The sequence below is a fragment of the Pantherophis guttatus genome, chromosome 7 (assembly GCF_059756535.1).
Source record: "Pantherophis guttatus breed Tessera chromosome 7, ASM5975653v1, whole genome shotgun sequence".
Classification (NCBI taxonomy): Eukaryota; Metazoa; Chordata; class Lepidosauria; order Squamata; family Colubridae; genus Pantherophis; species Pantherophis guttatus.
This window is the reverse complement of record NC_142069.1, coordinates 61,081,557-61,109,137: the sequence shown is the minus strand read 5'-3', so window position 1 is coordinate 61,109,137 and position 27,581 is coordinate 61,081,557. Positions and strand designations below refer to the sequence as shown.

Genomic DNA, 27,581 nt, shown 5'->3' with positions numbered 1-27,581 from the left:
CATCCACATCCTCTAATTGTTTTATTAATTTCTTTTCCTTTTCTTTTTTTAATTTATAAGCCAACCATCTTTTGGGCTTATTGCCATTTTCAAAGTAATTTTGTTTAGTTGCTCTAATTTTTTGTGCTACTTCTTCTTGGGTTATTAATTGTAATTTGTGTTTAATTAACTCTCTTTGTACTTTGATTTCTTGGTTTTGGGGTTCTTTCTGTAATTTAGATTCTGCTTTTTCTAATTTTCCTTGGAGTTCTGCCAGTTGTTTCTTTTTATTTCTATTTTTCCTTATTGTATATGCTATCGATAAACCTCTTATATAAGCTTTTGTTGTATCCCATAAGTTTTGAGTTCTAGTTTCTTCATTCCAATTTTCTTTTAAAAACAGGCCTAATTCTTTTTTTGAGTATTGAATAAAATTCTTCTCTTTCACTATCCTTTGGTTCATGGTCCATCTCCCTCTCCTCCTGACTTCTCCTTTCCAACTAATTTTTAATGGATTGTGGTTTGCCCAGGAATTGGCTTCAATTTCTATTTCTGCAATGTCTTTCCCTGTTTCTGGGTCCATCCACGCCATATCTATCCTTGACCATGATTTTTGGGGGTTAGAGAAGAAGGTATATTGTTTTTTTTTTGTGGGTTAATTTCTCTCCATGTATCTTTTAAGTTAAATTCCTGGGCCAATTCAAAAAATGTGGGTGGTAATATTTTCCTTTCATGATTTTTCTTTTTTCCAGTTTTGTAGTCTTTTTTAGGGTCTGCCACCGCATTGAAGTCACCTAATATGCATAGGTTATCTACTTCTAATTCTATTAGTTTTCTGTGTAACTTATTATAGTATTCTCTCTGATGTATGTTGGGTGCATACCCAACAATGACATAAATGACCACAAGTAATGTTCTTTTTTGTTTTATTGAGATTTCAATCATTAATGTCCTTCCCTCATTATCTGCATACATTTGTTTGGGATTTAACCTTTCCTTTATATAAACTGCTATCCCTCTTTTTTTTTGTTTTTGCCAATCCTACAAATAATTTCCCTAGTTTGGGGTCTTCCAAAAAAACCACTTTTCCCTTTTGGAATGTGCACTTCTTGTAGGCATACTATTTCTATGTTCAATTTTTGGAGTTTAGTAATTGTTTGTCTTCGTTTTATTGGTGCATTCAATCCATTTATGTTGATTGATATTAAATTCACCACCTCTTCCATTAAGTTACTTATTTGTCCTTCTTGCTTCCCGTTTTTGTGTTACTCCCCTCTGCTGTCTTGTTCTTACACCCTCTCTGTATTGGTTTCCAGTCTCTAACTGCTCTTCCGATCCTCGATTTGATTCGTTTTCTTCTTGACTTTTGGATTCTAATTCCTCTCTACTTTCCAATTCCTCTCCAAAGTTTTGTTCACTGAATTCCTGAGCCTTTTCTACCATATCTATTCTTATTTTTTTGTCTTCCCAGGTTATTAACATGCCCACTGGTATTAACCATCGGAACATGATTCTATGATTGGTCAATGTAACAGAGAGGAATTGATAATTCCTCCGTTGCTCACAAATTCTTTTGGGTAATTGTTTTAATATTATGATCTCCTTCCCTTTAAACATCAGTTTGTCTTCCCTTGCCTTTCTATAAATTTTGTCACGAATTTCTTTGTTAATCTGACATGAATTTCACGTGATAGTCTATGTCGTTTCGCATAATTTGTATAAATTTGGTAAGCCTCATCAATACTGTTCCCTAATTCCTGTCTATCTATATGTAGGGGTTCTGCTAGTACTTCCACTATGAGTTTATATAGATCCTCTTCTCTGTTTTCTACCACATTTTGAAATCTTAAGTAATAGGAGGATCTCTTTAGCTCAAGGCGGGTCACTGTCTCCTCCAACTCCTTTTTCTCCATTTCCCATCTCTCTTCTGCAGCTTCCAGTTTCTTTTTGGTTCTCTCTTAGCCTCTATTACGTTTATTTTTTGTTCATTGTTTGCTATTGATTCCTGAATCTTTTCCATTTTGTCATCCAGTTTTCTTATGTCTCCCTTCACCTCACCCATATCCCCTTTCATTTCTTCATGATTGTTTTGCATTTCTTCATGATTTTTTTGCATTGTTTCCTGCATTTTCATCATGACCTCTTGAATCATATTCAAAGAGGTCTGCATGTTCTGCACAGCTGCTGCTGTTCCTAATTTTTCAGTAGATGGCATATCTGTTATTAATTTTTGCCGTGCAGGTGAAGCTGTCACAGGGGTTGTCTTTTTTACTGTTTTTGTAATTGTAGCTGTATTTGACATTTTAATTTTTTGTAGAAGGGTTTTCCACAACACTATATATATATATAAGTTTTTACCCCAAGTTGTATCTATAGTTCTTTCTATTTCTAATCTTTCTTCTTAATCTTAAATTAATATAGAATACAAGATTTTCAATAGCAATAGCAATTATCAATAATATCAGACAATTAGCACCATTTTCACTTCAATGTCAATTTCTACTGTTAAAGCTTCTATTTCTTTTCTTTTTTTTTTTAAACTTCCACAAGAAAAGTTTCAAATACCTGGCTTAGCTAGTTCATAAATTATCATAAATCCTAAGGAAATGTGTTTCTTGTTTGTTTAGTAACACACTATTCAAATATACTGACTACAGCAGTTTGCAAAAAAGAAAAACAACCCTATAACCTGCAATGTGCAAAGAAGAATAGTAGGTTGAAAAGGAAATTGCACCAGTGGAAAACCAAAGAAACTATAATTAGGTTCCATAAATTTGCAAATTGGATTTTTTTTTTTTTTAGAATTAGAAGTGAGATTGCTGTTTCAAGAATGAAGTCATTGCCATTCAATACTTCAAATGAGCATAATGTGAAATAAAAGGTAGAGTAACTGAGACACGTGGAAAAACTTTCCATAAATCTCTTATGAAATATAAATTATTGAGCTGATTCTATAGTTGTTTACAGTTCATATATGAATCTTTTGTGGTAATCTTAAGATCTGGGAATCAGATAATTCATGTAAACTGCAGGTTTAATTTTTTTGCTTTTTCTTCTCTTTTGGCTCGAAGCACAAACTGCAGTGATGCCACACAACTGGAATCTAAATAATATAGCTGGTGTTTTTTATTACTGAGCAGCCTGATTCCAAAGTGTTCTTTTCAAATTAATAATGCCTTCTCCTTTTTTTCTATCTCATGATGCAAGATTCTTTTATAAATATATAAATTTGCTATTTGGTATATATCACAAAAACTTCCTATTTGGTAGTCCAGATGCTGCCATAGATATAAGTACTTGTCATAAGCTCACCCATCTAAATGATAATAACCATGTGAATGAGCATGGATTTAAAAATTGCAATGCTACAGAAAATCAATAATTTAAAAAACAGCTTGATTTTGCCAAGCTATGCCTGAATGTTGTAAAATGATTAATAGAAATATTTGTTAAAGAGAATACATCCAACATTTGATGACCAACTTGAGAGTGGATTTCATAGCAGAGGAACCTCCTGTCATTAGCCAGTAATCTGAAAAGTCAGGCCTCAATAGTCTTTTTTGAGCACCGTGCTGAAATTTCCTATAATCTCTATTATTTCTGTCTGGTTGAAGTATTGTAATATCATGTCATTTAATTTCTTGAGATTGTCAATGCTCCTCCTTTGTAGTATTATTTTTCTTGAAACTTCATCCATCTTCTCTCCAGTGTGTACTGTTACAAAAAGAAGAAAAAAAGAGAAAGAGAAGAAAGAAAGAAATGATTAAGTTTAAACGAATCTTACCATGTCAAACTCCATGATTATTATTACCAAGCTATTAAATAGCCTATTTTAAACATCAATCTAAGTGTGATCGAAATGCAATATGTGATATTTTATGACAAGTTGCTCCGTACTAGCTTAGCATAGTGAACACAACAAATCCTGCCACTTTATCAAAATCCTAACTAAAGTCTTATATACATTGCAAATGGTCCAACATTCACTCCTTTCCATCAGTCCATAGTAAAAAAGGACAGATTGAGACCATTTGGCTTCTCAACTCAATATCTGAAGATCTGGTAACTGCAATGGCATAGATTTTTTTCAGCTTATCTAGTTATTAACACAAGACATATGCAGATGTAGTCCAGAAACCATTATAATTTCTCAGCTACTTTACAGTAAAATCTGTGCTGAAGGCTGCCATTGAAGACCCTTCACAAGTTAGAATTAATCCTAAATTAGTCCAACTGTTAGAACTCTAGTTGGAATTAGGAAAATCAGAAGCATCATACCATTTTATTTCAATTATATATGAATTTTTTTCCAGGTGCAATTCAAGATAATTCATATGACTGAAACCTGTAAGCAGCTTGGGATAAAGAACCAAATTGACTATCTCCTTCATCATAAATGTTCCCATTTCTTAAGATATGTTACAGAGTTAGGATTGCTGCTTCTTTCTTTTAGAGAAGTGCTGCTTCTCCCTGAAACAAAACCAGCATCTACACAGATCTGGGATTCTCCCATGTTATAGAATTCTTTACTGTCCAACATTTGGTCAATAGTTCATTTATAGCTTTCAAATATAATGATAAGCAAATTTAACAATAATCTTCCATGTTTTTTAAATTGTTTTAAATTATTCCAAATGCTTGAATATTTTTTTTAAATGACTTGCAGTAGAAAATCAGGATTTTTTTAAAAAAAACATAAACAAAATTTAATAAATTAAAAAATTAAACAATATTACTAGAAGGAAGGTTAATAAAGTTTTTGTATATTACCAAAATTCTATCACTCCAGCTGTAAAACAAGTCAATGCTGAGTCAGTAAAAGATTTTTTAAATTTCTGTTGGTCTAAAGTTCCTGAATATACACACTCCTGTTAAAGGAATTTCATACAATCAGTATGCAATATGCATTCATTTGTTCATATTTTGTTTATGAAGAGAACATGCTATAAGCATAAAACATGCCATTAACTTCTAGCTTAGTCATCCATTACCATATCCTAAAAATTAAAGTGTATTTACTTACCTATTAAGATTACTACAAAGGAAACAAGTGCCAGGCTGACAATTAAAATGATGATTAATGTGACAAAGTACCAGCTTTGACATCTTATGCCCCTTTGCATTATTGGACACCCATTACTATCTATGTCGTCTTCGCAGGCCACTATGAAACAAAAATGAAATTCTAAGATAAAGTCTTATAATGGACATTAAGAATAACTATTATAAATTGTTCTAATTCCATGGAATAAATAAATCATATTTGTTGAACTTAATCCAATGATTCCTCTTAGAAAAATGTCAGCCAAATAAACTAAATTACATCTTGTAACATTTTATAAATATTTAAATTCTACATCTGAAGAACTTGTTTATTTCACAGTTAATTATATAAAGTACATAGAGATAGAAAATGTGATAGAAAATATGGGATATATGCACACTATCACATGAAAAATATTCTGTACTACACCCTATTCACTGAAACGGTTTATCAAAAAGTTTGAAAGGAATTGGTAAATCTGTATTGAGAAGAACACAGGCTATCTACCAGTCAGTGTTTATGAAAATTACTCTTAACCACTACTGCAAATTGGATCCATGAATAACAGTATATCTGGTGATCACAATAAGAAAGTGAGTCTCATCAAGAATATGAATTCCAGTGTTTAGTTTATCCTTTCAACCTTTAGTTTATCTTTGATTTCTAAATCTCATCTTCCAACGACAGACCTTTGTACTCATATCATTAGATCATTGGATTCATACATCTTGCTGCTCATACTCCCTGACCCTTCTGCTAGTGTCGAAGCAGACCAGGATTTAGTCTTCAGATTGTTTGGCCTATGAAGTTGGCTTTGCTATACATTATTGGGTTCTTTATTATAGACAAAACCCCAAACCAAACACAATAATTGATTAACTGCTAGGGAAAAGTGTACGAATGTATGCACTCAAGGAATTACACTCAAAATTTCTTTTTCTTCTAAATGAATGCATACTTTGCACAGAGTTGGTGTCACCAAAGCTAAGTGATTGTTATATGTTTACATAATAGTCTTTCTGACTTGAACCCCATTTGGTTCCTGCCTCAGGCCTTATACACCCTACCTGCTGGAATATTTTTCATAAATTCCAAACATTTTTACGTTTTCCAAGGCAACTGTTCAACTGTTCCAAGGCAACTATTGCATTCCAGGGCAAATTATGATGACCAGAGTTTTGCAGCAGATTTTGAAATTTGGGCAGGGTGGGTTGGTGTTATCAATAATTTTGGAACTATTTAAAAAATACCTAGGTTAAGTAACTAAAAATGAGTTTTGAATTGTTGTAACTGAAATAGCTCTTGGATCCCTTAGGAATACATTATCAGAAAGCCTTCCTTTAATTTCCCTCAGTGCTCAAGATTAATACTAAATAAACTGCATTCTAGAGAATGCCAGGTTTTCTCATAGCTTCAGATTTAATCAGGCAAGTTCTATCTGTTGAGGCTCATAATAAAATAATACAGGTAGTCCTCAACGTATAACAGTTCATTTAGTGACTTACAATGGCACTGAAAAAATGACTTATGACCATTTTTCACACTTACAACTGTTCAGCATCCCCATTTCACATGATCAAAATTTAGATGCTTGTCAACTGATATTTATGAGGGTTGCAGTTTTCTGGAGTCAGGTGATCACCTTTTGACAAGCAAAGTCAATGGGGAAGCCAAATTCACTTAACAACTGTGTTACTAAAGTAACAACTACAGTAATTCACTTAACAACTGTGGCAAGAAAGATCGTAAAATGGGGCAAAAATCTCTTAATAATTTTCTCACTTAGCACAAAACTTTTGGGCTCAATTGTGGTCGTATATCAAGGACTACCTGTACAGAGCCATCTTTTAAACTTAAAATCTTAGACTAAATAGCCTTCCTGACTACTGCTTTTATACCCTGCTAAATCACTACACTGGACAACAACCATTTTGCTTCCTGAACACTCTTGGATGTATCTTATGTATCTTGATTGCTAATCGTGAAAATAATCTGTAATTTAATCTATCGCATACAATTTTATATAAATATTCTATTTTTACACAATGGCAACGTACACCCTTCAATACATTTTGGCTATGTTGCACACATGAAAAAAACAAATGAAACTATGCAACTGTTGTTGTAGCACATCCAGTACACCAAGTACAAGTGAAATATCCTTATAGATCTAAAAGTCATGGTTCTGCTGCCTGCACTTCAACTTGGATATACCAAGTACTGTTGTTACATATGCAAATAGGACAGCCATGCAAGAGATAAATATACAAATTAAAGGTTATTTGACTATAGTAAAAAAAAAAAAAAAAGAATATTTAATAGTTTCCAAACAGGATCAGAAACACATGTATAGTATAAATACCAACCAATCTTTTAAAATAGGTTTATACACTTATACTCTTTACACCGTTAGCTAACGTTTGTTTAAAAATTATAATCTTTATTTCTGTAGCCTAAAATATTTAGCCATAGATTACTATAAACTTTGAATTAAATACTTTTTTTAATAAAAAAAATTTATTCAAAAATACAAACTAAACAAAACAAATCACGACAAAACATGTAAACATATAAACAAAAATTCAAATATATATCAAGTTTATCGTAACTGTATTGTATTTTGGATATTTTTGTGCTTTTGACTCCTCATTATTATTAGTCTATCTCTTATGTCTATCTTGGTGGTTCATTGTTAACCTGTGTTCATAGTTTATATTCCTATTACTATATTAGGTCACTCCACTTACTTCCTAATTTTTCCTTTTCTGCCTTCCAACCAGGTGTACCACTTTTCCCATACTAGGTAGTAATCGTGTTCTTCTCTATTTTGTAATTTTAAATTAAATACTTTTAAACTGAAAAATTCATATTGGACTTCTGGCAGTGACATCAGCGTGAATGGAGCGAGGGGACGGGACTCCATTCCTGAAGCCTGAATTTCCAGCCAAGAAGCCTAAAATAGGCACTAACAATCCCGGAGAGATTGGTAGAAAAAAGGGGGATCTTTGAGGACCTCGGGAAGAAAGGCAATTCCCCTGAAGGTTCAGGAGAAAACTCTTGATTCCAGCAGGGAAGAAAGCAGCCATTTTGGCTGGCCCGAAGCGCTTACAGCCACGGAGAAGGAAGCGAAGATCGAGAAAACAACATAACTGCAATCGGTAGGAGAGAAAACCCAAAAAAGGAGGTACAACTATATTGTTGAATGGTGGAACTGAAATATTGAGACTCTAAAACTAGAGGCAGGAACAAATAAATGTGGCGACTAGGAGGACGGAGAGGAGCGAAGAAAATAAACTGACAAGCAGTGACAGCGCAAAAAGGCGAAGTAACAGATGAAAAGAGGAAAGAACTCCGGCTGGATACAACTTTGTGACTGAGTGAATTGGTGATTATAAACTCTATATATCTATCTCTTTATTGTTAATAGTACTGTGAAACTTACAGAAGACTTTAAGGGTGGAAACTTTTGATATAGTTAACAGTGGAATTTGAATGGCAATTCTGGACATGGTGGATTTAATGGCTGTCTAGAAGGAATAGAGGTAGAAAACGAGGATTAGTTATTGTTAACTAAGACTGTCAAAATTGGATATTTTGGATATTTTTGGAGACTGATAAAAAATTTACAAGTGGAGAGAACTGAAGAGGAGGCTAAAGGACAGACAGGATAAAAAAAGAGGGACCTACAGAGAATGATGCAAGACTGAGTGAAGATTACACAGACTTAATAAAAATATATATGTAAGAGACTTCACTTTGTGGAATACAAAACCTTCAAGAAACAAGTTCAATTCTGAGAGATGAAATAAATGTTCAACTGAAAGTAATCAAGATAAAATTGTGGAATATATAAACTAGTAAGCCTACAAAGTTTTGTATGGTTAAGTAATTATTGATATATATTTGAATGTTGATATGTGAAAATTAACTCTGAATAATCTAGATTAGCTATAAGCAATAAAAGATAAGAAATATAAATCTGTGTTTTATATTATATCCACATATTATATTATATTATATTTATATTACATCCACAGTAGTGTGTGTGTGTGTGTGTGTGTGTGTGTTTTCTGAGGTTTTCGCGGGTGTTTGTATGTAGGTCTTTGCTTATTCGGGTTTTCTCCTGCATAAAATTGGAAGTGTCTTGGTGACGTTTCAATGAAGTCTCATTCGTCATCTTCAGGCTGGTGTTTTCTGCTTCGTGCTTCTAGGAGCAATGTGTGATCGCAGCTGTTTCTTCCTTTTAACTGCCAGTGGGGGTGTGAACTGATTGGGTGGGAGCTTGGCTGTGTTCTGATTGGGTGGAGGTGTGTTCTGATTGGGTGAGGGCTTGGCTGTGCTCTGATTGGCTGGGGGTGTGTTCTGTTTGGGTGGGGGCTTGGTTGGGCTTGGGTTAGTCTGAGTTGCAGGGGGATTTGAGCTGGTGAGCTGTGTTGCTGTTGTTTGGCTTTGCGTTCGTGGTCATGCCACATCATGGTGGGTGTCAGTTTGCTTCATGTATGGATTGGAGGGGTTTAAAGTGGCTAATGATGCAGCTCTGGTCTGGCTTCTGGTTTGTGGTCGTGCCTCATCATCAGTGTGGGTTTGAGTTCGCTTTTTGCGTGGATGTCTGGTGGTGACATCCTGTGTAGTTTTCATGAGTATGGGTCTGGTGTCATTCTTTGTGGGAGGTATCATCTCGTTTATTCATGCTGTGTGGGCGTTTTTCTATCTCGATGGCTTCTCTGATTATTCTGTTGTTAAAGTGTTCAGTTTTGGTGATAGTTCTGGTCTTTTTAAAGTCAATTTCATGTCCTGTGGCTTTGAGGTGTTGGACCAGGGAAGAAGTTGGTTCCTCTTTTCTGACTGAGTTCTTGTGTTCTTCAATGCGTGCACTTATTCTTCTGTTGGTTTGTCCGATGTATGTGGTGGGGCAGGCGGTGCATGGGATTTCATATACTCCTTGATTTTCTAACTCAATTTTGTCTTTGGGATTTCTTAGGATGGTGGATATTTTTCAGTTTGTGCAGAATGCTGTCTTGATGTTGTGTTTGTGGAGGATCTTGCTGATTCTGTCTGTGGTGCCTTTTATGTATGGGAGGAGGGCTTTGCTGTTTTCTTGTTCTCTGTCTTGGATTTTAGTGGGGGTTTCTTTTTGGATTAGGTTGGTAATCTTATTTCTTTGGAATTGGATGTTAGTACATTAGTTAGAGTGTGTAGTTCGGTTTTTAGGTGTTGTTCGTCAGCTAAGCGTTTTGTTCTGGAGATGAGTGTCTTGGGTTGATCTGTGCTGGGTGGTAGTGTGAGAGTGCGTGCAGATAGCGGTTTGTGTGTGTTTTCTTCTGGTAGATGGTGTGTCCTAGGGAGCCATTGGATTTCTTGTAGACTAAGACATCCAGGAAGGGAAGTTGGTTGTTCGCTTCTGTTTCTATGGTGAACTGCATTTTGGGGTGTTCATAACCACTGTGGCGTTGCCCTTGTCTCCTGATAGGATTATTATGCTGGTGTCTTCTTTCAGGTTAAGTAGTGCTGTCTGTTCCTCTTTGGGTAAGTTGCTTTTGGGTGGCTTGCTGGTGCAGAGGATGTTGGTGATTTCGAGTCTGATTCTGTTAGCATCGTCGGGGTTGATTGTGGTCAGGCTGGTTTCAACTCCGCATATAAGAGAGCCGAAACACAGACCACCCTCAAGACAGACACACACACCAACAAACTCTGAAGACTACAAGAACGCCAGAAACAAACCCCTCCCCCCTCACAGCCACACATGAAACAAACAGTGCATAACATTTCAGATAGGGTCCTCACCAAAGCCGAAACCAATGTCCTTTCCAAAGGATTCAACTTTGCAGTCACTCCCAAACACATCCCCACCGAAACCATTATATGCGGAGTTGAAACCAGCCTGACCAAAATCAACCCCGACGACGCTAACAGAATCAGACTCGAAATCACCAACACTATCACCAATCCTAGCTCCCTTTGGGCACTATTAATTAGTGATTCAAAGGATTGCCTCTGAGTCACTGCATGTTAGGGCCTGATTGTGTAGGCTAAGACACTCCAGAGATGATAAAAGAGAGTGGAACTTTCTTTCAGTCTTGGAAGACCATTTGATCCTCCTTGCATACGAGGCCACATAGGGATCCAATATTTGGGGGCCCCTAGGCAGATGTATATTTGAAAAGAGCCCAATAATTGTAACCAGGAAGTAGTGGTCGCTCTCCGTGAGGCAGTCCACAAAAAAGACATGGACTGCCTGTCTTAGTAGCTGGGAAACCAGCACAAAATCGATAACTGTCAGGTGTGCTTCCTTCAAAGTCCAGGAAAGAATGACCCAAACTCCATGTTTTATAGAGGAAGGTACTTTTACTAGAAATGAAGTGAACGCAACCACGGCTAAGCTGAAATTAAAGCAATAGGCGCAAAAAGTGCATATAGAAAGCATCCCCTCCCACTGTCCATCGTAAATCATCCAATCCAAAGGTCTCCCAGGGTCAGGTGGAAGCACATCTGGCAGCGTCATCAATCAGGAATGTCACGACGGTTACCCAATAGCCACTCCAAGGATTCAGTTTTGTTTCTTCCGAAGCCACGCCCCTCCTCCAGCATGCTTCCCTCCCCCAAGCTCCCTAGCTCTCCCCCCTCCCGGTTCCTATGGCAGCCAAAGCAGCAAAAGCGGAGGCTGACAATAACACTACTCCCCTGTGAGGAACTGAAAGTAAATTCACCCACTAGATCGCCTGGGGTACTCCCATTAAGGATTATCTTATTATGTTGGGATGCTAAAAGGGCTAGCTGAATGCTGGCAAAATTTGTTAATTCATCCTTAGAATGTCTGGCTGAAATCTGGTGTCCTATGACCTGGCAGATTTCTTGGGAGTAGAGTGCCTCAATCGATGGGGGAACTTGGCATTAAAGTCACCCCCTATAAAGATGTGCAGTGCTGAAAATTTGGTTTCAATACAGGTGATATAACTCTCCAGCTCGCCCCATTGAGCCTTAGTATCGGCTTGCCTCACTGTCGGGGGAAGGTAGACGTTGAACACTAACATTTTGCTGTGACCTCTCTTGATTAGGAGTGCCATAGCTAAGGAGCCACAGGGGGGCAGCTCCACTGCCTCCACTTTTAAAGAGGTAGAGACCAAGCAAGCTAAGTCACCCTTAGGTCTTCCCGTCATAGATTGTTTGGTAGCAGCCAAAGAAATGGCTGTAAATCCTGTAAGGGATATCTTATCATATGCCCAGGTCTCCTGAAGCAGGACCACATCAAATGACTGAATATAGTTGATAAATTCTGTGGTGCCGCACCTTCTCCCCCAACCTGCTATATTCTATGAGAGGCATTTAAATGTGCAAGGGGGAAATGCCAGGTTTGCTAGTCATTCTGTATAATTAATTTTTTCCAGAGAGCCCTTCAGAGCTGAAAAGATACACCTGTTATTAGATGGGAGTGCCATCCTCTTGGGAGACAAAGGCAACGAAGAGTGGGAGGGAGGCGAGCCATCCTCTTGGGAGACAAAGGCAAAGAAGAGGGGGAGGGAGGCTGTAGGGCTCTGAACACAGTCCAGTTTGTGCTTGTAACATTAGTTGGTTGCTTACCTGGCAGGCATTCAGTGACATCAGCAGACAGGGTTTGAAGTAGCCCTGGATCTTCAAATTTACAAATTGGACATTCCGGAGAAAGGGCCGAGGGAACTGCCTTTGGTAAATCAGTGTGTACTCCCTGAAGTCCAAGGGGATCCTTATCAGGTAGTGAAAGACTCCAAAGCTTGGATTTAACTGCAGTCAGATGCTTTATAATTTGGGCCCTTTCTGATTGTGGGAGTGCACAAAAGGAGTTGAAAAGGTGTATCTCCTCCAAATTCCAGAAATCGTCTAGAGATGAATCGATTTCATGGATGGATGGAATCCCAGAGGCACTGGCCGGAGGCTTTTTAACTAAGGAGCCTTGGAAGCCCAGGGCTGGTGTCACTTCCTTTGGAGCCATTTCTTCCCAACTGATCAAATCATGGCAAACTTCCTGATGAGATGTACCTCGCTGAGGGGGGTTGGTTTGACCGGCTGTAGGAGGAACAGCCAGGGTACCATCTGAGAGGACGCCATCAGGAGGTCTTACAGGAATGGATGAATATTTAATAGATGGACTAGTATTGGGAATGGCATTCAAAATTGGCATATGTGCTGCTAAGGGGATATAAATCTGATGCTCACAGGTTGTCGATTTCTTAAAAGTGGCTTAATTGACATATCTTTGAAGACTCTACTTGGCAAGATGTCGAAAGCTCTTAGCAGAGATCTTCTCCTGAAGAATAGTTTAGGGGTGTTGGGGTTGTCAAAATTGAGTAACACTCTGGTACAATATACAGAGGAGGGTAAAAGTTCAACCTCCTTCAAATCATCAGCAATCAGCTCCAGTAACTGTAGTATATGGCCCCTTGCCAGCTGTATTGAACCCCATTGAGGCAAATTGCCATTAATGGGATTAATTAAGGGCCGCCTGTTTTGCTGTAAAACCAAGTGGCTGCCTGCATCCAGAGGTATGGAATTCGACTCCCTGGCAGGGCCACACTGACCAGTACTCTCGCTGGGGCCCGACAGGGAGGGCCCTGTCACTGCATCAGGTTGCCGAGCAGTCAATCCAGGGCAACCAACGGTAAGCCAGGAAACTAGGCAGTCTAAAGTACTTATTATTTTATCAAGCTGTGACTGTATGCTCGCTGTTGTTTCTGCAACCAAGAAACATTGCTGGGCCAAAAGTTCAATAAGAGTAGGCTCATTTGAAGGTTGAGTGGAGACCGTAGTTTTTGGAGAGCCTTTGTTCTCAACTCGGGGGATGACACCCTCAGCCAATGGAGATCACGATGACCAGCAGCAGTCAGATAAAAGGGAGCTAGAGTTTCCAAACAGTGAGGTCAAGGTCGAGTTAAAGCAAAGTCCTCAATCTTGGATTGCTTCAGAGAAGGTTGGGGAGCCAGGTCAGTAAGGGATCTGGTCCTTTTCCTTGACTTCATTATGTTAAATAACGCAACAGAGGGGGAGCTGTATAATATAACCTAAAGTCTAGTTTCTGAGGCGAGTCCGGAGGGAGAGGAGTCGAGAGGAAACTAAACAACTCTGATGCAAATAATTACTGAACTCCTCACAAGTAAGGCAAGAATCCTACCCTCCTGGCAGAGCAGGGAACAGGGAGTAAGTAAGTAAAAATGATAAAATAAATAGAGTAATAAAAATGGTAGATAAAAATGACGACAAGCAGCAGTCAGATAAAAGGGAGCTAGAGTTTCCGAACAGGGAGGTCGAGGTCTGTCTGACAGCAGAAGTAAAGGTTTTTAATCTTGGCAACAGAGTTCTGATAATAATTGTCTTGTGACTTGGCAGGGGAAAGAAAAAGAACCAGCTGTATAATAGACTAAATATCCAATTGCTTTCCCTCTATTTTCTGGATCTATAATTTTGAATTTTTGGATTTCTTTTGACATTTGGAAATTTTGGAATTAAATTTTTGGATATTTTTTAATTCCTTTTTTTCCTTATCATCATCATCATCACCATTATTATTATTATTATTATTATTATTATTATTATTATTATTATTGGTTAATCTTTAGTGAGATTCACAGCCTTTGAGGCTAGTTAATAGCTCAGCAGCTCGAGTCCTAACCAAGGACCTAGGAACTGTTAAGGTATCGTTGGAGGATATAAGCTGTTCCGAGTAAGGTGGTTTTTTGTAGGGTCAAAATGTTCAAGTCCGGCAAATTTAGAATTTCTAAATAGCGGGGTAGTCCTTTGGGTATTGCTCCAAGGGCTCCAATTACAATCGGGACAACACACGATTTCTTTTTCCACAGTCGCTCAACTTCAATTTGCAAATCCCGGTACTTTGTGATTTTTTTCTTGCTGCTTATCTTCAATCCGTGCATCACCAGATATTGCAATGTCAATGAACCATACTTTTTTCTTTTCAACTATTGTTATGTCAGGTGTGTTGTGGACCAAGTGCCTGTCAGTCTGAATCCTAAAGTCCCACAAGATCTTGAGTTTCTCATTCTCTAAAACTTTCTCAACCTGATGTTCCCAGTGGTTTTTGCTGTACTCAAATCCAAACTTCTGGCACAATTTCCAGTGAATGATCTTAGCAACACGGTCATGGCGTTGTAGGTAGTCAGTTTGTGAAATTTTGCTGCACCCACTGATCAGGTGGTTGACTGTCTCATCTTTCTCATTGCAGAGGCGGCATTTGCTGTTGGTGGTAACATGTTGAATTTTTGCCTTCATGCAGTTTGTGGCTAGGGCTTGTTCTTGAGTTGCCAAAATAAAGCTTTCTGTTTCTTTTTTCAGTACTCCTGATCTTAACCAGTTCCAAGTTAGTTTCTGGTCAGCTTTGCCTTCAATACTTTTCAAGTATTGGCTATGCAGAGCTTTGTGTTTCCAATTTTCAGCTCGCTGCTCAATTACTTCTTTCTTATATTCTGCTTTTGTTTTAGTTGTCTTTAAAAGGCCTCCTTTATTTACTTCCTTAATCATTAGTTCTTCACTTTTCTGGATGTAATCATTCAAACTGCATTTTTCTTCTTCCACAGTCTGCTTTACTTGTAGGAGTCCTCGACCACCCTCTGCTCTTGGTAAATATAATCGGTCAACATCACTTTTAGGGTGCAAGGCATGATTCATTGTCATAAGCTTCCTTGTTTTTCTGTCCAAATTGTCTAACTCCATCTGGGTCCAGTCAATTATTGCTGCAGAGTATCTAATCACAGGTATAGCCCAGGTATTTATGGCTTTTATGATGTTTCCTCCACTCAATTTGGACATTAGTATCTTATGAATTCGCCGAATGTACTTGGCTGAAGTTAATTCCTTGACTTTATTATGCATTAAGTCAGAGGCTTCTAAAATCCCCAAGTACTTGTAGCCTTCTTCTGATTTTACTGCCTTTATCATTTCTTCATTCTCTAGTTCTATTCTATCCTCTTCTATGATCTTGCCTGCTTTGGTTGCTATTGTTGCACATTTGTCAATTCCAAACTGCATACCAATGTCTTGGCTGAATTCTTTTGTGTTTTCAATTAATAAATTCAGTTCAGTTTTTGTTTTACCAAACAGCTTCAAATCATCCATGTACATTAAGTGCGAGATTTTCAATCCTTTCTTTGCAAATTCGTATCCACAGTTCATCTTCAAAATGATGGTCAGTGGTAGCATTGAAAGTATAAAAAGTAGGGGTGAAAGGGAATCACCCTGGAAAATGCCTCGTTTAATTTCAACTTCACCCAGTTCTTCTTCATTAGCCATAAGTTTCGTTTTCCAGAGGTTCATTGAAGATTCCATGAATTTTTGTATGTTGCTGCTGATGCCTAAGATTTCCAGGCATTTCTTGATCCAGCTATGGGGAACTGAATCAAACACTTTCTTATAGTCTATCCAAGCCATGAACAGGTTGGTGGTGGTATTATTATTATTGTTATTATTGTTATTATTGTTATTATTATATGCTTTTCCTTTTTTATCCTGGGCAGACATTTTTTCTCCTTTTGTTTTTGTTGGATATTTTTTTTTCTTTTTCTTTTTTTCTCTTTTGTTCCTGTTCTATTTCCTTCAAATTTATGTGGATTAGGGTAACAAGAACCTGAAGATTTTGGATTGAATTTTAATTTGGATTTGGATTTGGATTAAATTTGGATTTAATTTGAAAGCGGAATTTGATTGCTTGGTGGTGGAACAGAGTGGAAGTGGATCAATTTCAAGATAACAAATGTGGATTACAATTAAATTCGATATTTGGATTATAAATGTTGTGGTTTGAAAACAAAGAACAAGATGAAGAAAATAACAGCACATTTATCATCACCATCAATAACAACAACGTCCAGCTCCACAGTACAAAAGGTAGTAGATACTACAACACAACAAGAGAAAGCTAATATGGAATTAAAAAATATGTTACAGGCAATGCATGAAGATCTTAAGGAACGAATAAACAAAGTAGAATAAGAAGTAAAAGAAGTAAAAGAGATGGGGAAAATGAACAACAACTGAAGATAGTGGAAGACAAAGCAGAATCAACAGAGAAAAAAGTGGAAGAGATGGATTATAGACTTACTACAACACACAAAAATCAGGAAAAGACAATTATATCATTGGAAATGGACAAGGCTGATTATTATCTAAGATTCCAAAATATTGAAGAAAAAAAAGGAGAGAATCTACCCCCAAAAATTGCAGAGATATTAGCAGAAGCAATGGAAGAGAGTACAGAAAAGATATTAAATGGGATTGATTAGATTTTCAGAGTACATACAAGATATGCAATGAGAAATAATTTGCCTAGAGAGATACATGTCAGATATATCAAGAAAACATTGAGAGCAGAGATTTTGCAGTTAATAAGAAATACGATGATAAAACATAAGGGTAGAGAGATAGTGGCATTGAAACAAGTTCCAAGAAGGGTTAGAGACTTAAGAAAAGAATACCAGTTCTCCTGTCAGGGTGGTCACGGCAGTCAGGATGGGAGGCGACACGGGTGCGAGCTGTTTAGGACCGAGTCTGCAGAGGAAACGAAGCCCCGCCTCCCTGCTCCAGGAGTCAGTTTTTTCGACTCGGTAGAGTAGGACAGGCGTGTCTCATATCCTTTCCTCTACAAACCCGGCTAATTTAGCGAATTTCCAGCGTGAACGGCATCGGATTCCGCTGAAGACCGCTAGACGGTAGGGCGGCCGGCTGGCTGAGCCCTCGGCGCGCACGAGCCTGCTCTTCCGCGCTACGCAGAATTCGCCGATTTCGAGCTTGGGGCTGCGACTCGGGCTTTGCCCTGCAGCCGGGAGGTGCGACGGCCATTCCGCGCCTCTTCTTCGCGCCAATTTGCCTCCGCAGCTGGAAAGCCTCCCTCTTCATCAAAGGACGCTGAGAGCTTTCCTCTTCGCCTGGCAGCTTCAGATTAACAGCGGGAGGCTAGAGCGGGCGGCGCAGTGAGTTTTTATTAACTTTTACCTCAGTTTGAGTTACCGCTCCTCAGCAGCTTTTCAAGATGGCGGACGCCAGTTTAAAAGTAGTTTCCCGCTCTAAGAAGAGCAGGGAGAAACGGGCCCGAGGGCCCGATCCAGAGGAGGGCTGCTCCGGGACCCAGCTTGCGAAGAGGGCCAAGAGCCAGGAGAACCCTAGACCATCAGGGACACGCTCCTCGTCAACATCCAGGCATACGAGGGACGAGGAGCGTCGTCATAAGGCCATGGAGAGGGCCTTTAATAAGGCCTCTTCTTCTGCCTCAGTTCGGGAGAGATCCCTGGCTTCTACAAGCGTGTCAAAGGACAGCCGGCCGGCTGGACCTTCCTCCACCCCTCCTGAGGCTCCCTCTCTCTCCCCTGACCGATCCACTCATGATGACGGGGTCTCGCTTTCTGACGCAGCAGCGGTATTTCAAGGAGGCCAAGGGGTGACAGTGGGGGCCCCCGAACCTAGTCAGGCCCCTCAAGTGGCAGAAGCCCTGACCCAGGGACAGGTGGTTCCTCTGACCTCATCCATCGCTAGTCAAGGACAGGCTATTTCGCCGGATTTGGCTAATTTAATTGCACTATCCATAAGACAGGGAATCGCCCAAGGCCTGCAAGAGAGAGCCTCTTCTCGGGTCTCCGAGTTTCTGGATGATCAGGCTATCTCTCTTCATTCGGACCCCATTGAGTCCATCCATCTTCATCAGGATCGGGCCCTATCTCCTTCTAGGGACAGTCAGGGTTCCGTTTCAGCAGAAGAAGAAGAGGGAGAAATTCTGATTGACCAGGATTTGTCGGAGGACGAGGGGTTACAACCTGACCAACCCTCTTTCGTGGGTCTTTTTCGACCACAAATGTTCCGCTCCCTCTTGTTTAAGGCCCAGACTACCACCCGCTTGGGCATTCCTGGGTCAAAACCTTCAGATCCGGCTTCGGAAGCTGACCCCGCTGCAGCCTTGTTTGAGGAACCTTTGATTATGACCGAGACTATTCCTGCGCCCAAGTTGTTCTCGGATGTCTTACAGAGGCAGTGGAAGTTTCCAAGCTCAGGTCCGGTGTCCAACTCCTTGGACCGATGGTTTTACCACTTAGCGACGGAATATGCCGATCTATTGCAAGTACCTAAAGTGGATACTCCAATAGTGGCTCTATCTTCTCTGACTCCTTTGTCTGGTCCCTCTGAGGAATCGTTACGACCAGAGGATCGGAAATCAGAAAGATCTCTAATCAAAGCTCATCAATCATCAGCATGGTCGGCCCAGGCTTCCTCAGCAGCCTCCTTTTTTAATAGAGCCTCTATCCTCTGGCTAAAACAATTACAAAAATGCATTCCTGGTTCGGATGTCCGTTCACACCAAGATTTAAACAAGATCCTGGCGGCGGTGGAATTTTCGGCCGACACCACCTTGAATGCTGCACGTTTTTCGGCCAAGGCCATTGGTTCTACTATTACTTTGCGGAGATTGCTCTGGTTGAAGAACTGGCAAGCTGACATCCGCCACAAGTGGCGCCTTGCCTCTTCTCCATATACAGGGACTAATCTATTCCTCCCTGGATCCGCTGCTTATTGAAACCCGGGACCACCGCAAAATTTTGCCATCCATTTCTCGTAGGTCTGAATACCGCCAGTCTGGTTCCTTTTGTCCTTCGTCCTTTCGTCCTTCAGACTCACCAGCCTTTCAACAGCGCTATCACCGTTCCTTCCAGGCCAGAGGAGCTCCTTCCCAGGATCATCAGGTCAGACAAGGCCCCCGATTTCCCTCCAGGAGAAACCAGCGGGAGGGATGTAGTAGACCATTTCGCAGATCTCGTTAACCTTTCCCAGTCGTCTGCGATTGGTGGGCGCTTAGCCCTTTTTGCCTCCAAGTGGGAGTCTTCTGTTTCAGATAATTGGGTTAAGAATGTAATTAAATTCGGTCTTCCCCTTGAGTTCAAATCCACACACCCTCAGCTATTTTTACGTTGCCCAGTTTCCCTGGTTAGAGCTAAGAGGGCCAGGGTGGAGGCTTCTATTAAACATCTTTTGGCCTCCAGGGCTATTCAACCGGTTCCGACCTCGGAGTTTGGGAAGGGATTCTATTCCCGTTTATTTCTCGTCCAAAAGCCCTCAGGGGATTGGCGTCCCATCCTCGACCTTAAATCCTTGAACCAGCACATAACTTATCGCCGGTTCAAGATGCAATCCCTTCAAACTATATTGCTTTCCCTTCAGGTAGGAGATTTCATGTCATCTATTGACTTAACCGAGGCCTACCTTCATGTCCCTATACTTCCGGAGCACCGTAGATACCTTCGTTTTTGTTATAATGGGAAACACTATCAATACCGTGCTCTTCCCTTTGGCCTCTCCTCAGCGTCCAGGGTTTTCACCAAGATTATGGCAGCCCTTATGGCCTATGTCAGTAATCTCCCCATAAGGGTTCTCTTTTACCTGGACGACATTTTGATTTTGTCCCGTTCAGCCGCCCAAGCCCAACATGACTTAGTTTTGACCCTTAGAATCTTGCAAGAACATGGCTTTTCCATTAATTGGCGGAAAAGCCACTTAACCCCTTCCACTAGACTACAACACCTGGGAGCTATTATAGATACGGTTTCCTCAGAGGTTTTCCTTTCTCGGGACCGTATCTTGAGTTTAAAGTCTCTGGCAGCCCGGGTACAGGGACAACGCTCAACTTCTCTCCTCACCTTGTCTTGTCTACTCGGCAAAATGGTGTCTTCATTTGGGATCGTCCCTTGGTCCAGACTACACAGCAGGGACCTCCAGTGGTTCCTCCTGCCCTTTCAACGGTCCCGGCGGGGGTCATCAGCCATAAGAGTGGTCATTCCCTCTCACGTGCTACGGTCTCTGATGTGGTGGACCACAGACAGGATCTCCAAGGGCAGTTCCTACCGCGAGCCCCAACGGCAAATCTTGACAACGGATGCCAGCCTGTCAGGTTGGGGCGCACATCTAGGGAGCCACCTGACGCAAGGACTTTGGTCTTCCCAAGAGTCGCAGCTGAGCATCAATGTATTGGAGCTTCGGGCCATTTTCCTCGCTCTTCAAAGGTTCCAGCCTCTGCTGCAGGGCCGGGACGTCCTCGTCCTAACGGACAATGTCTCAGCCAAGGCCCATATCAACAGGCTGGGGGGGACGAGGTCTCGACTTCTCATGCAAGAGACACACAAGCTAGGCGCCTGGGCGGAAACCAACCTAGCCTCCATCAAAGCGGCGCACATTTCGGGGACCGAGAATCGGGCGGCGGACGCCCTCAGCCGGTCCACCATAGACCCAGCAGAGTGGAGCATCCATCTGGATCTCTTTCAGGAACTGGTGCTGCGATTCGGTCGCCCGGCCATAGACCTGTTCGCCTCGGGGTCAAACCATCAGACACCTCGATTCTTCTCCAGGTTTCCGACCCCGGGAGCGGAGGCGGTAGACGCCCTACGCAGCAGCTGGCCATCGGACCTTCTATTATACACATTTCCCCCAATACCCCTAATTCCCCTAGTCATCAGGAAGCTTCTACAACATCGAGCGGAGCTCATCCTTCTTGCTCCCTTCTGGAGCCGACGTCCTTGGTTCGCGGATCTCAGGTCCCTCTCCGTACATCCACCCTGGCGGATTCCGGAAGATCGGATCGTGCTACTGCAGGGACCCCTGATCCACCCGGACCCGCAATGGCTTCGCTTAACCGTGTGGAGACCGAGCGGCTCCTTTTAATGAACATCCCCCTTTCTCAAGGGGTTATTGACCTCATTCAGGCTTCCAGGAGAAACTCCACGACAAGGATTTATGAGGCCACCTGGCGGTCTTTCTCAGCATGGTGTCGGAGGGGTCACCGGTTACCTACTTCCGCTTCCTTGGAGCAGGTTTTGGAGTTTCTACACGAAGGGTTTGTGTCAGGTCTCTCACCAAACACTCTGCGGCGCCAGGTGGCAGCTCTCTCTTCTGTCCTCTCCTGTGGTTCGAGGGATCCCATTTCTCGTCATCCCCTAGTTCGGCAGTTCTTGAGGGGCACTTCTAACGTCCATCCTCCACCAGTTCACCGTTTTCCGACGTGGGACCTCCCTAGAGTCCTTTTGGCTCTTACGAAACCTCCATTCGAACCTTTGCGGGAGGTGTCCCTCTGGTTTCTCTCTCTGAAAGTTGCTCTTTTAGTGGCTGTCACTTCTGCTCGAAGAATCTCAGAGATGAACTCACTGTTGGTCAGCAAGGAGCTCTGCACCTTTTTCCTGGACAGAGTTGTCCTCAGACTGGACCCTTCCTTCATCCCGAAGGTGAACTCCTTATTCCATAGATCCCAGGAGTTGATTTTACCGAACTTCTGCCCCCGGCCACGACATCGTTTGGAACAAGACCGGCACATGTTAGATGTGCGACGTGCTGTCAAGATTTATATCGCTCGTACGTCCTCCATTTGACGAACGGATGCCTTCTTCGTGTCCTTTCTGCCCTCATCATTGGGACTCAAGATCTCTTCAGCAACCTTGGGCCGATGGCTTCGGGCCTGCATCTCAGCTGCTTACGTCTCCCTGTCTCTGCCGGTCCCTCGGGGCATTACAGCGCACTCCACGAGAAGCGCCTCAACTTCAGCGGCCTGGTCGACTAGGGCCCCCATGGAGGAGATCTGTCGGGCGGCCACGTGGGCTTCTCCAAACTCCTTCATCAGGCACTATCGCCTAGACGCTTATGCCTCGGCGGACGCAGCATTTGGCAGGAGGGTCCTACAACAGGTCCATCAGGCTTCCTGGGTCCAGGGCCGGCCGTTACCCTCCCGACAGGACACAGAGCTTGGGTATGTCCCATTCTGACTGCCATGACCACCCTGACAGGAGAATGAGCGTTGGTACCTACCTGATACGCTCCTTCTCTGGCTGGTGGGCACGGCAGTCAGCCCCACCCTTTAGCGGCCGTCCCCGGTCTGGTATCTTCTCGGGGAGGGGTGGGATACACTTACCTCTATTTCTTCATTTGTTTCCTCTAGACACGCCAGTCTGCATTGAATTCCTCGTCTCAAAACTGACTCCTGGAGCAGGGAGGCGGGGCTTCGTTTCCTCTGCAGACTCGGTCCTAAACAGCTCGCACCCGTGTCGCCTCCCATCCTGACTGCTGTGCCCACCAGCCAGAGAAGGAGCGTATCAGGTAGGTACCAATGCTCATTCCTGACAAAATGTTTGATTAAAAGAAGACTGAGTTCTAAAATGGTTGGTTCCAGAAAGAATCTTGGTGAACTGGCAGGAACAAAGACATAAATTGGATACAATAGAGAAGGTGGAACTATTTTATGAACAATATATATATAGGATTCCAAGAAGAAGAGAGATTGAGAGAAGAAAGAGGGACTGGATATCAGGAAGAGAAAAAGGAACAACCAAAAGAGACAGCTAAAGAACAAGAAGAAAGAGCAATAAGAGAAGGAGCAAGAGTGAAAGAAGCAAAAGAACAAAGAAAGATAAGAATGACTAGATCTACTAAGGAAATAAATATAAGATATGGAAGAAAAAATAAAAATGATATCAATAAACATAAATGGACTAAATTCGGCAATAAAAAGAAGAATATTTAATAAATTAGAGAAGTTAAAATTAGAGATAATATGCTTACAAGAAGTCCATATTAGAAAACAACATAAGAAGTTTTTGGATCAGATTAAATTGGGGACATTATTTACAACACTTGCTTGTCAGAGTAAAAGAGGAGTAGCACTATATATTAAAAGGACAATTCAATCCAAATAAATTTTTGAGGATGAGGAAGGAAGAGTATTAATGGTAGAAATAGTAATGAAGCATAAAAAATATTGTTAATAGCGATATATGCTCTAAATGAAAATCAAGAAGAATTTTATGCGAAATTACATAGAAACATAATAGAATATGAAGATGAAGATATATGTTTAATAGGAGATTTTAATGTGATTGTAAATAATGAATTAGATCACAAATCTACAAAAATGAATAAGAAGTTAAGAAAGACTCTTCCTAGAGCATTTTTTACAATGACAGATTAATTGAGCTTGCAGGATGCTTGGAGAAGAAGATATCCAAAAGAAAAGCAGTACACATTTTATTCAAACAGAAACATGTCATGGTCAAGAATAGATATGATGTGGATGTCAACAGAATTAATATAAAATACACAAAATTGATATAGAAATGGGCATGGGCAGACCACAACCCAATAATAATGACATGGAAGGGGCAGAGGAAAAGAATAAGATGGACATTGAATGAAAAACTATTAAATGAAAAGAATTTTCAGCAGTATATGGAAAAAGAATTGATGTCAACTTGCAAAGCTTTCAAGTTACCATGAGCAGGAGGGAGGGAGAACTGATGGAGCTGATTGATTTCCCTAACTGAAACTACATTCCACAGATGCTTTCTTACTGCAATCAGTAGGAGAGTGTTGGGTTTCACAGCCAGCCAAAGTGGTTAATTGGAGAATGTGATTTATGACATGGCCAGGGAGGAGGGGAGAGACAGGGTCATAGGGGAACATAAATCTATGTGGGATTAGTTCTAACTGCATCCGAATATTGCCAAAATGGTGCTTCTAATAAATGACTGTATTTCTTTTGATGTGTGACTGGTGGCTCATGAATTAATTAGGGCATCTTTTGGAAACTTCACAGACAGTTAGAACTACTTTTAAAATCTATCAAGATCACCAGGTTTCCTGAATCCTGCACTCTCCAATCGCTCCCCGATATCTAGGGTGCTGGGAGGGAAAATCAGGCAACCATGGCCAAAGACGGGCTATCTGAAGAGAGCCTGATTTCAGCCAGAGTGCAGCCTCCTCAGACATCAAAGCTGAGATGCCTGCTCCAGCACCAGAAGCAAGAAGAGATAAGTATTGGTGGAAGTTAATCCCTAAAGCAGCTGAGGTTGAGTTCCCCCACCCCAATGCCCAGAGAAAGGGGAAGCCCCTGAGCGATCTGGGAAGACTGGAGTGGAGGCTGGACTGGAAACAAGCCAGGCTCCCAAAGCCTCTGGGGAGTTCCAGAGAGCAGCCGAGGGAGGAATTTGACTGGGCCACCCTTCCCAATGAGGGGCCATCATGCAGGCCAAAGGAGGGGGGAGGAGCAGTGGATCCCTGTGAAGTGAGGAGAAGCAGACAGGAACAGAGCCCCCCTTCTCCACCCATCAGAAGGAGGCTGCAACCAGTGTCTTTTCCATGCAGCAGGCAGGCTGCCCAGGGCAGACAAACCCCTCTCTCCCTCCAAACTAGAGCTGGGGAAGAGGGCCAGCCACATCAAATGCAAGCAGACAGAGGCCAACGGGGGAGAGAAGAACAGTGCTGAATGAACCACCCCAGTTCAGAGGAAAGTTTGATGGGGACTCAGACCAGCTAGCTCTATTCCTTGACTCAGCTGAGATCTACCTAGAATGTTATGGACACCTCTACCCATCCCCCAGAGCCATGGTGAATACCATTGCAGAGGGGCTAGAGGGGGAAGCAAGGGAATGGCTAGCAGCCCTCCACAAGAGGAGAGCCCCCCAACTGCAAGACACAGATGACTTTCTATGACTGCTAGAGGCCAGATTCGAGGAGGCGGATGAAGACCCGTATGCAGAAGATGAGCTCAGCTGTCTAAAGCAGAGGGGCCGCCCCATTAAAGAGCACATCCACGAGTTTAGGAGAGTCATTGGGAGGCTACCCCCTTTACCAGAGTGGTTGCTAGTCACTTTTTCATAACAAGCCTGGACAAGCAAATTGGCCAGGTAACCGCTTACTGGGACATCCCGAACCAGCTCTCTGAGTGGTTCCGAGTAGCAATAAAAGTCGACAGTGGATTGCACGCCAACAACATGAGAAAGCAACCAGACACAAAAGAGAGGGGGCAACCCGACCTGAAACCTCCCAGCCAATGGGGAACCACAGCACCACGGCAGAACCCGGAACCAGCCCTCCCTCAAAGTCTGCTGAAGTGCTACAGATGTGGGGGGAGGGGCCACATGGCATTTGCATGCACGACTCCAGCCCCGAGGCCTAGGCCAGGGCACAACTGGAATGAGGCCCCAAACGGCCCACCCCAAACACATCCCGGAAGGTCCTCCAGGCTGAAGAGGTCCCTCCCACCCAGCCGAGGTGGGGGGGCAACCCCAGGCAACGATGACCAGTTGCCAGAATCCTATGACAGCGAGGACGAAGGCGAAAACGACCTAATGGTGAGGGGACCAGTTCACCCTTTCGTTTTCCCAATATGCCTCACAGCCCCAAAAACGGGAACCCAGGGGGCTTTTCAAGCCCTGATAGACTCAGGCTGCACTAGATGCTTGATCAACCTAACCACAGTCCTGAAACTGGGGATCAGAGCAAAAAGACTGGCCCACCCAATCCAGTTCAAACAGGTTGATGGGTCCCTAATGGGAGGCGCCTATGCCACTCACCTGACCGAACCAGTGAGGCTAGAGCTAGCAGATCACTGGGAAGTAATTCAATTCGTAATAGCCCCCAAAATGACAGATCCAGTCATACTGGGACTCTCCTGGCTAGACAAGTGGGGACCAACCAACTTTCACACTTTACACACACAAAATTCCACATACAGCTTTGTGAGATTTTGTGTGTTTGTGTAGTTAGAGTGAAACACTACAGAAACACACAAAATCTCAGAAAGCTGCAGAAATATTATTTTATTTTTATTTTTATATAAAAGCAGCTAAAATTAAAACTTCCTAAACTTTAAATGGCTAGGTCTAAAAAGAGAACAACTAAAAAAAACCCCAATTAACTATTTTTTTAAAGCTCCAAACTTACCCAATTGAAGGGATAAGGCAGGCAGGGCTATAGAGCTGCTCACTGATGAGTTTGATTGCAGGCAAGGAGATTCAGTTGCTTGCTGATGCAATGAATTGCAGGGATTACAGCAGGCAAAGCAAGGCAGGCGTTGCGACCAGCAGCTCAGGATTTGAAGAGCAAAGGTAAGCAAGCTGGAGGCTGAGAGGGGAAGGGATTTTTGCTACCGGTTCTCTGAACTGCCCACCGCCATCACTACCTACTCGCCCGAGCTGGTCCTAACCGGGAGTATTTCACCCCTGCTATACCCCCTCCCCCTCATGAAGGACATGCTATCTCACCTGGCCAGAGGAAAAATCTTCACCAAACTAGGTGTCAGGTTTCGAGGTCATCTCAAATAAATTGCATTTCAAACAAAGTCTATGAAGAAAAACTTCTATTTATTAAGCACAGCATTCTAAACCCGACTACAATCGAAGCCAACACTGACTTCCAGCCCCAAAACCCTCCCTTTCCGTTCCCCACTCCCCTGCACTCATTGGCCATCTTCCAAGTCATTCTACCCCTAATCTACTCCAGCTCAAAGGAATTTCCCCCCTCCCATGCCATCTCCTAGGGGATATTATCTCCAGGGAAAATAAGTAGGTGAAAAGTCAAACGTCCCTTTCCAGACGCCTTCGCTTCTCCTTTTTATGTCAGCACTAGAGTAAATGCAGGTTGAAGTGCTGACACTAGGCCTCAGAGAAGCATACTACCGAGTACGCATCAGGAAGGGAGACAAGTGGAAAACAGCATTCAACTACCCCCTAGGGAGCTTCCAATTCAAAGTGATACCTTTCGGACTGCAGGGAGCCCCAGCGGT

General features: G+C 41.9%; 1 protein-coding gene across 1 annotated transcript in view; it reads right to left on the bottom strand.

Moving 5' to 3' along the window:
• Positions 1-888: 888 nt before the first annotated feature.
• The window catches only part of LSMEM1 (leucine rich single-pass membrane protein 1), a 51,904-nt gene continuing 25,211 nt past the window's right edge, over positions 889-27,581 (bottom strand). The window contains exons 3-4 of the mRNA XM_087873282.1: positions 5,003-5,143; positions 889-3,693 (exon numbers count right to left, since the gene is read on the bottom strand). Of these exons, the coding sequence (XP_087729408.1) occupies positions 3,527-3,693; positions 5,003-5,143 (308 nt within the window). The 3' untranslated portion in view covers positions 889-3,526. The remainder of the gene's footprint in view (positions 3,694-5,002; positions 5,144-27,581) is intronic.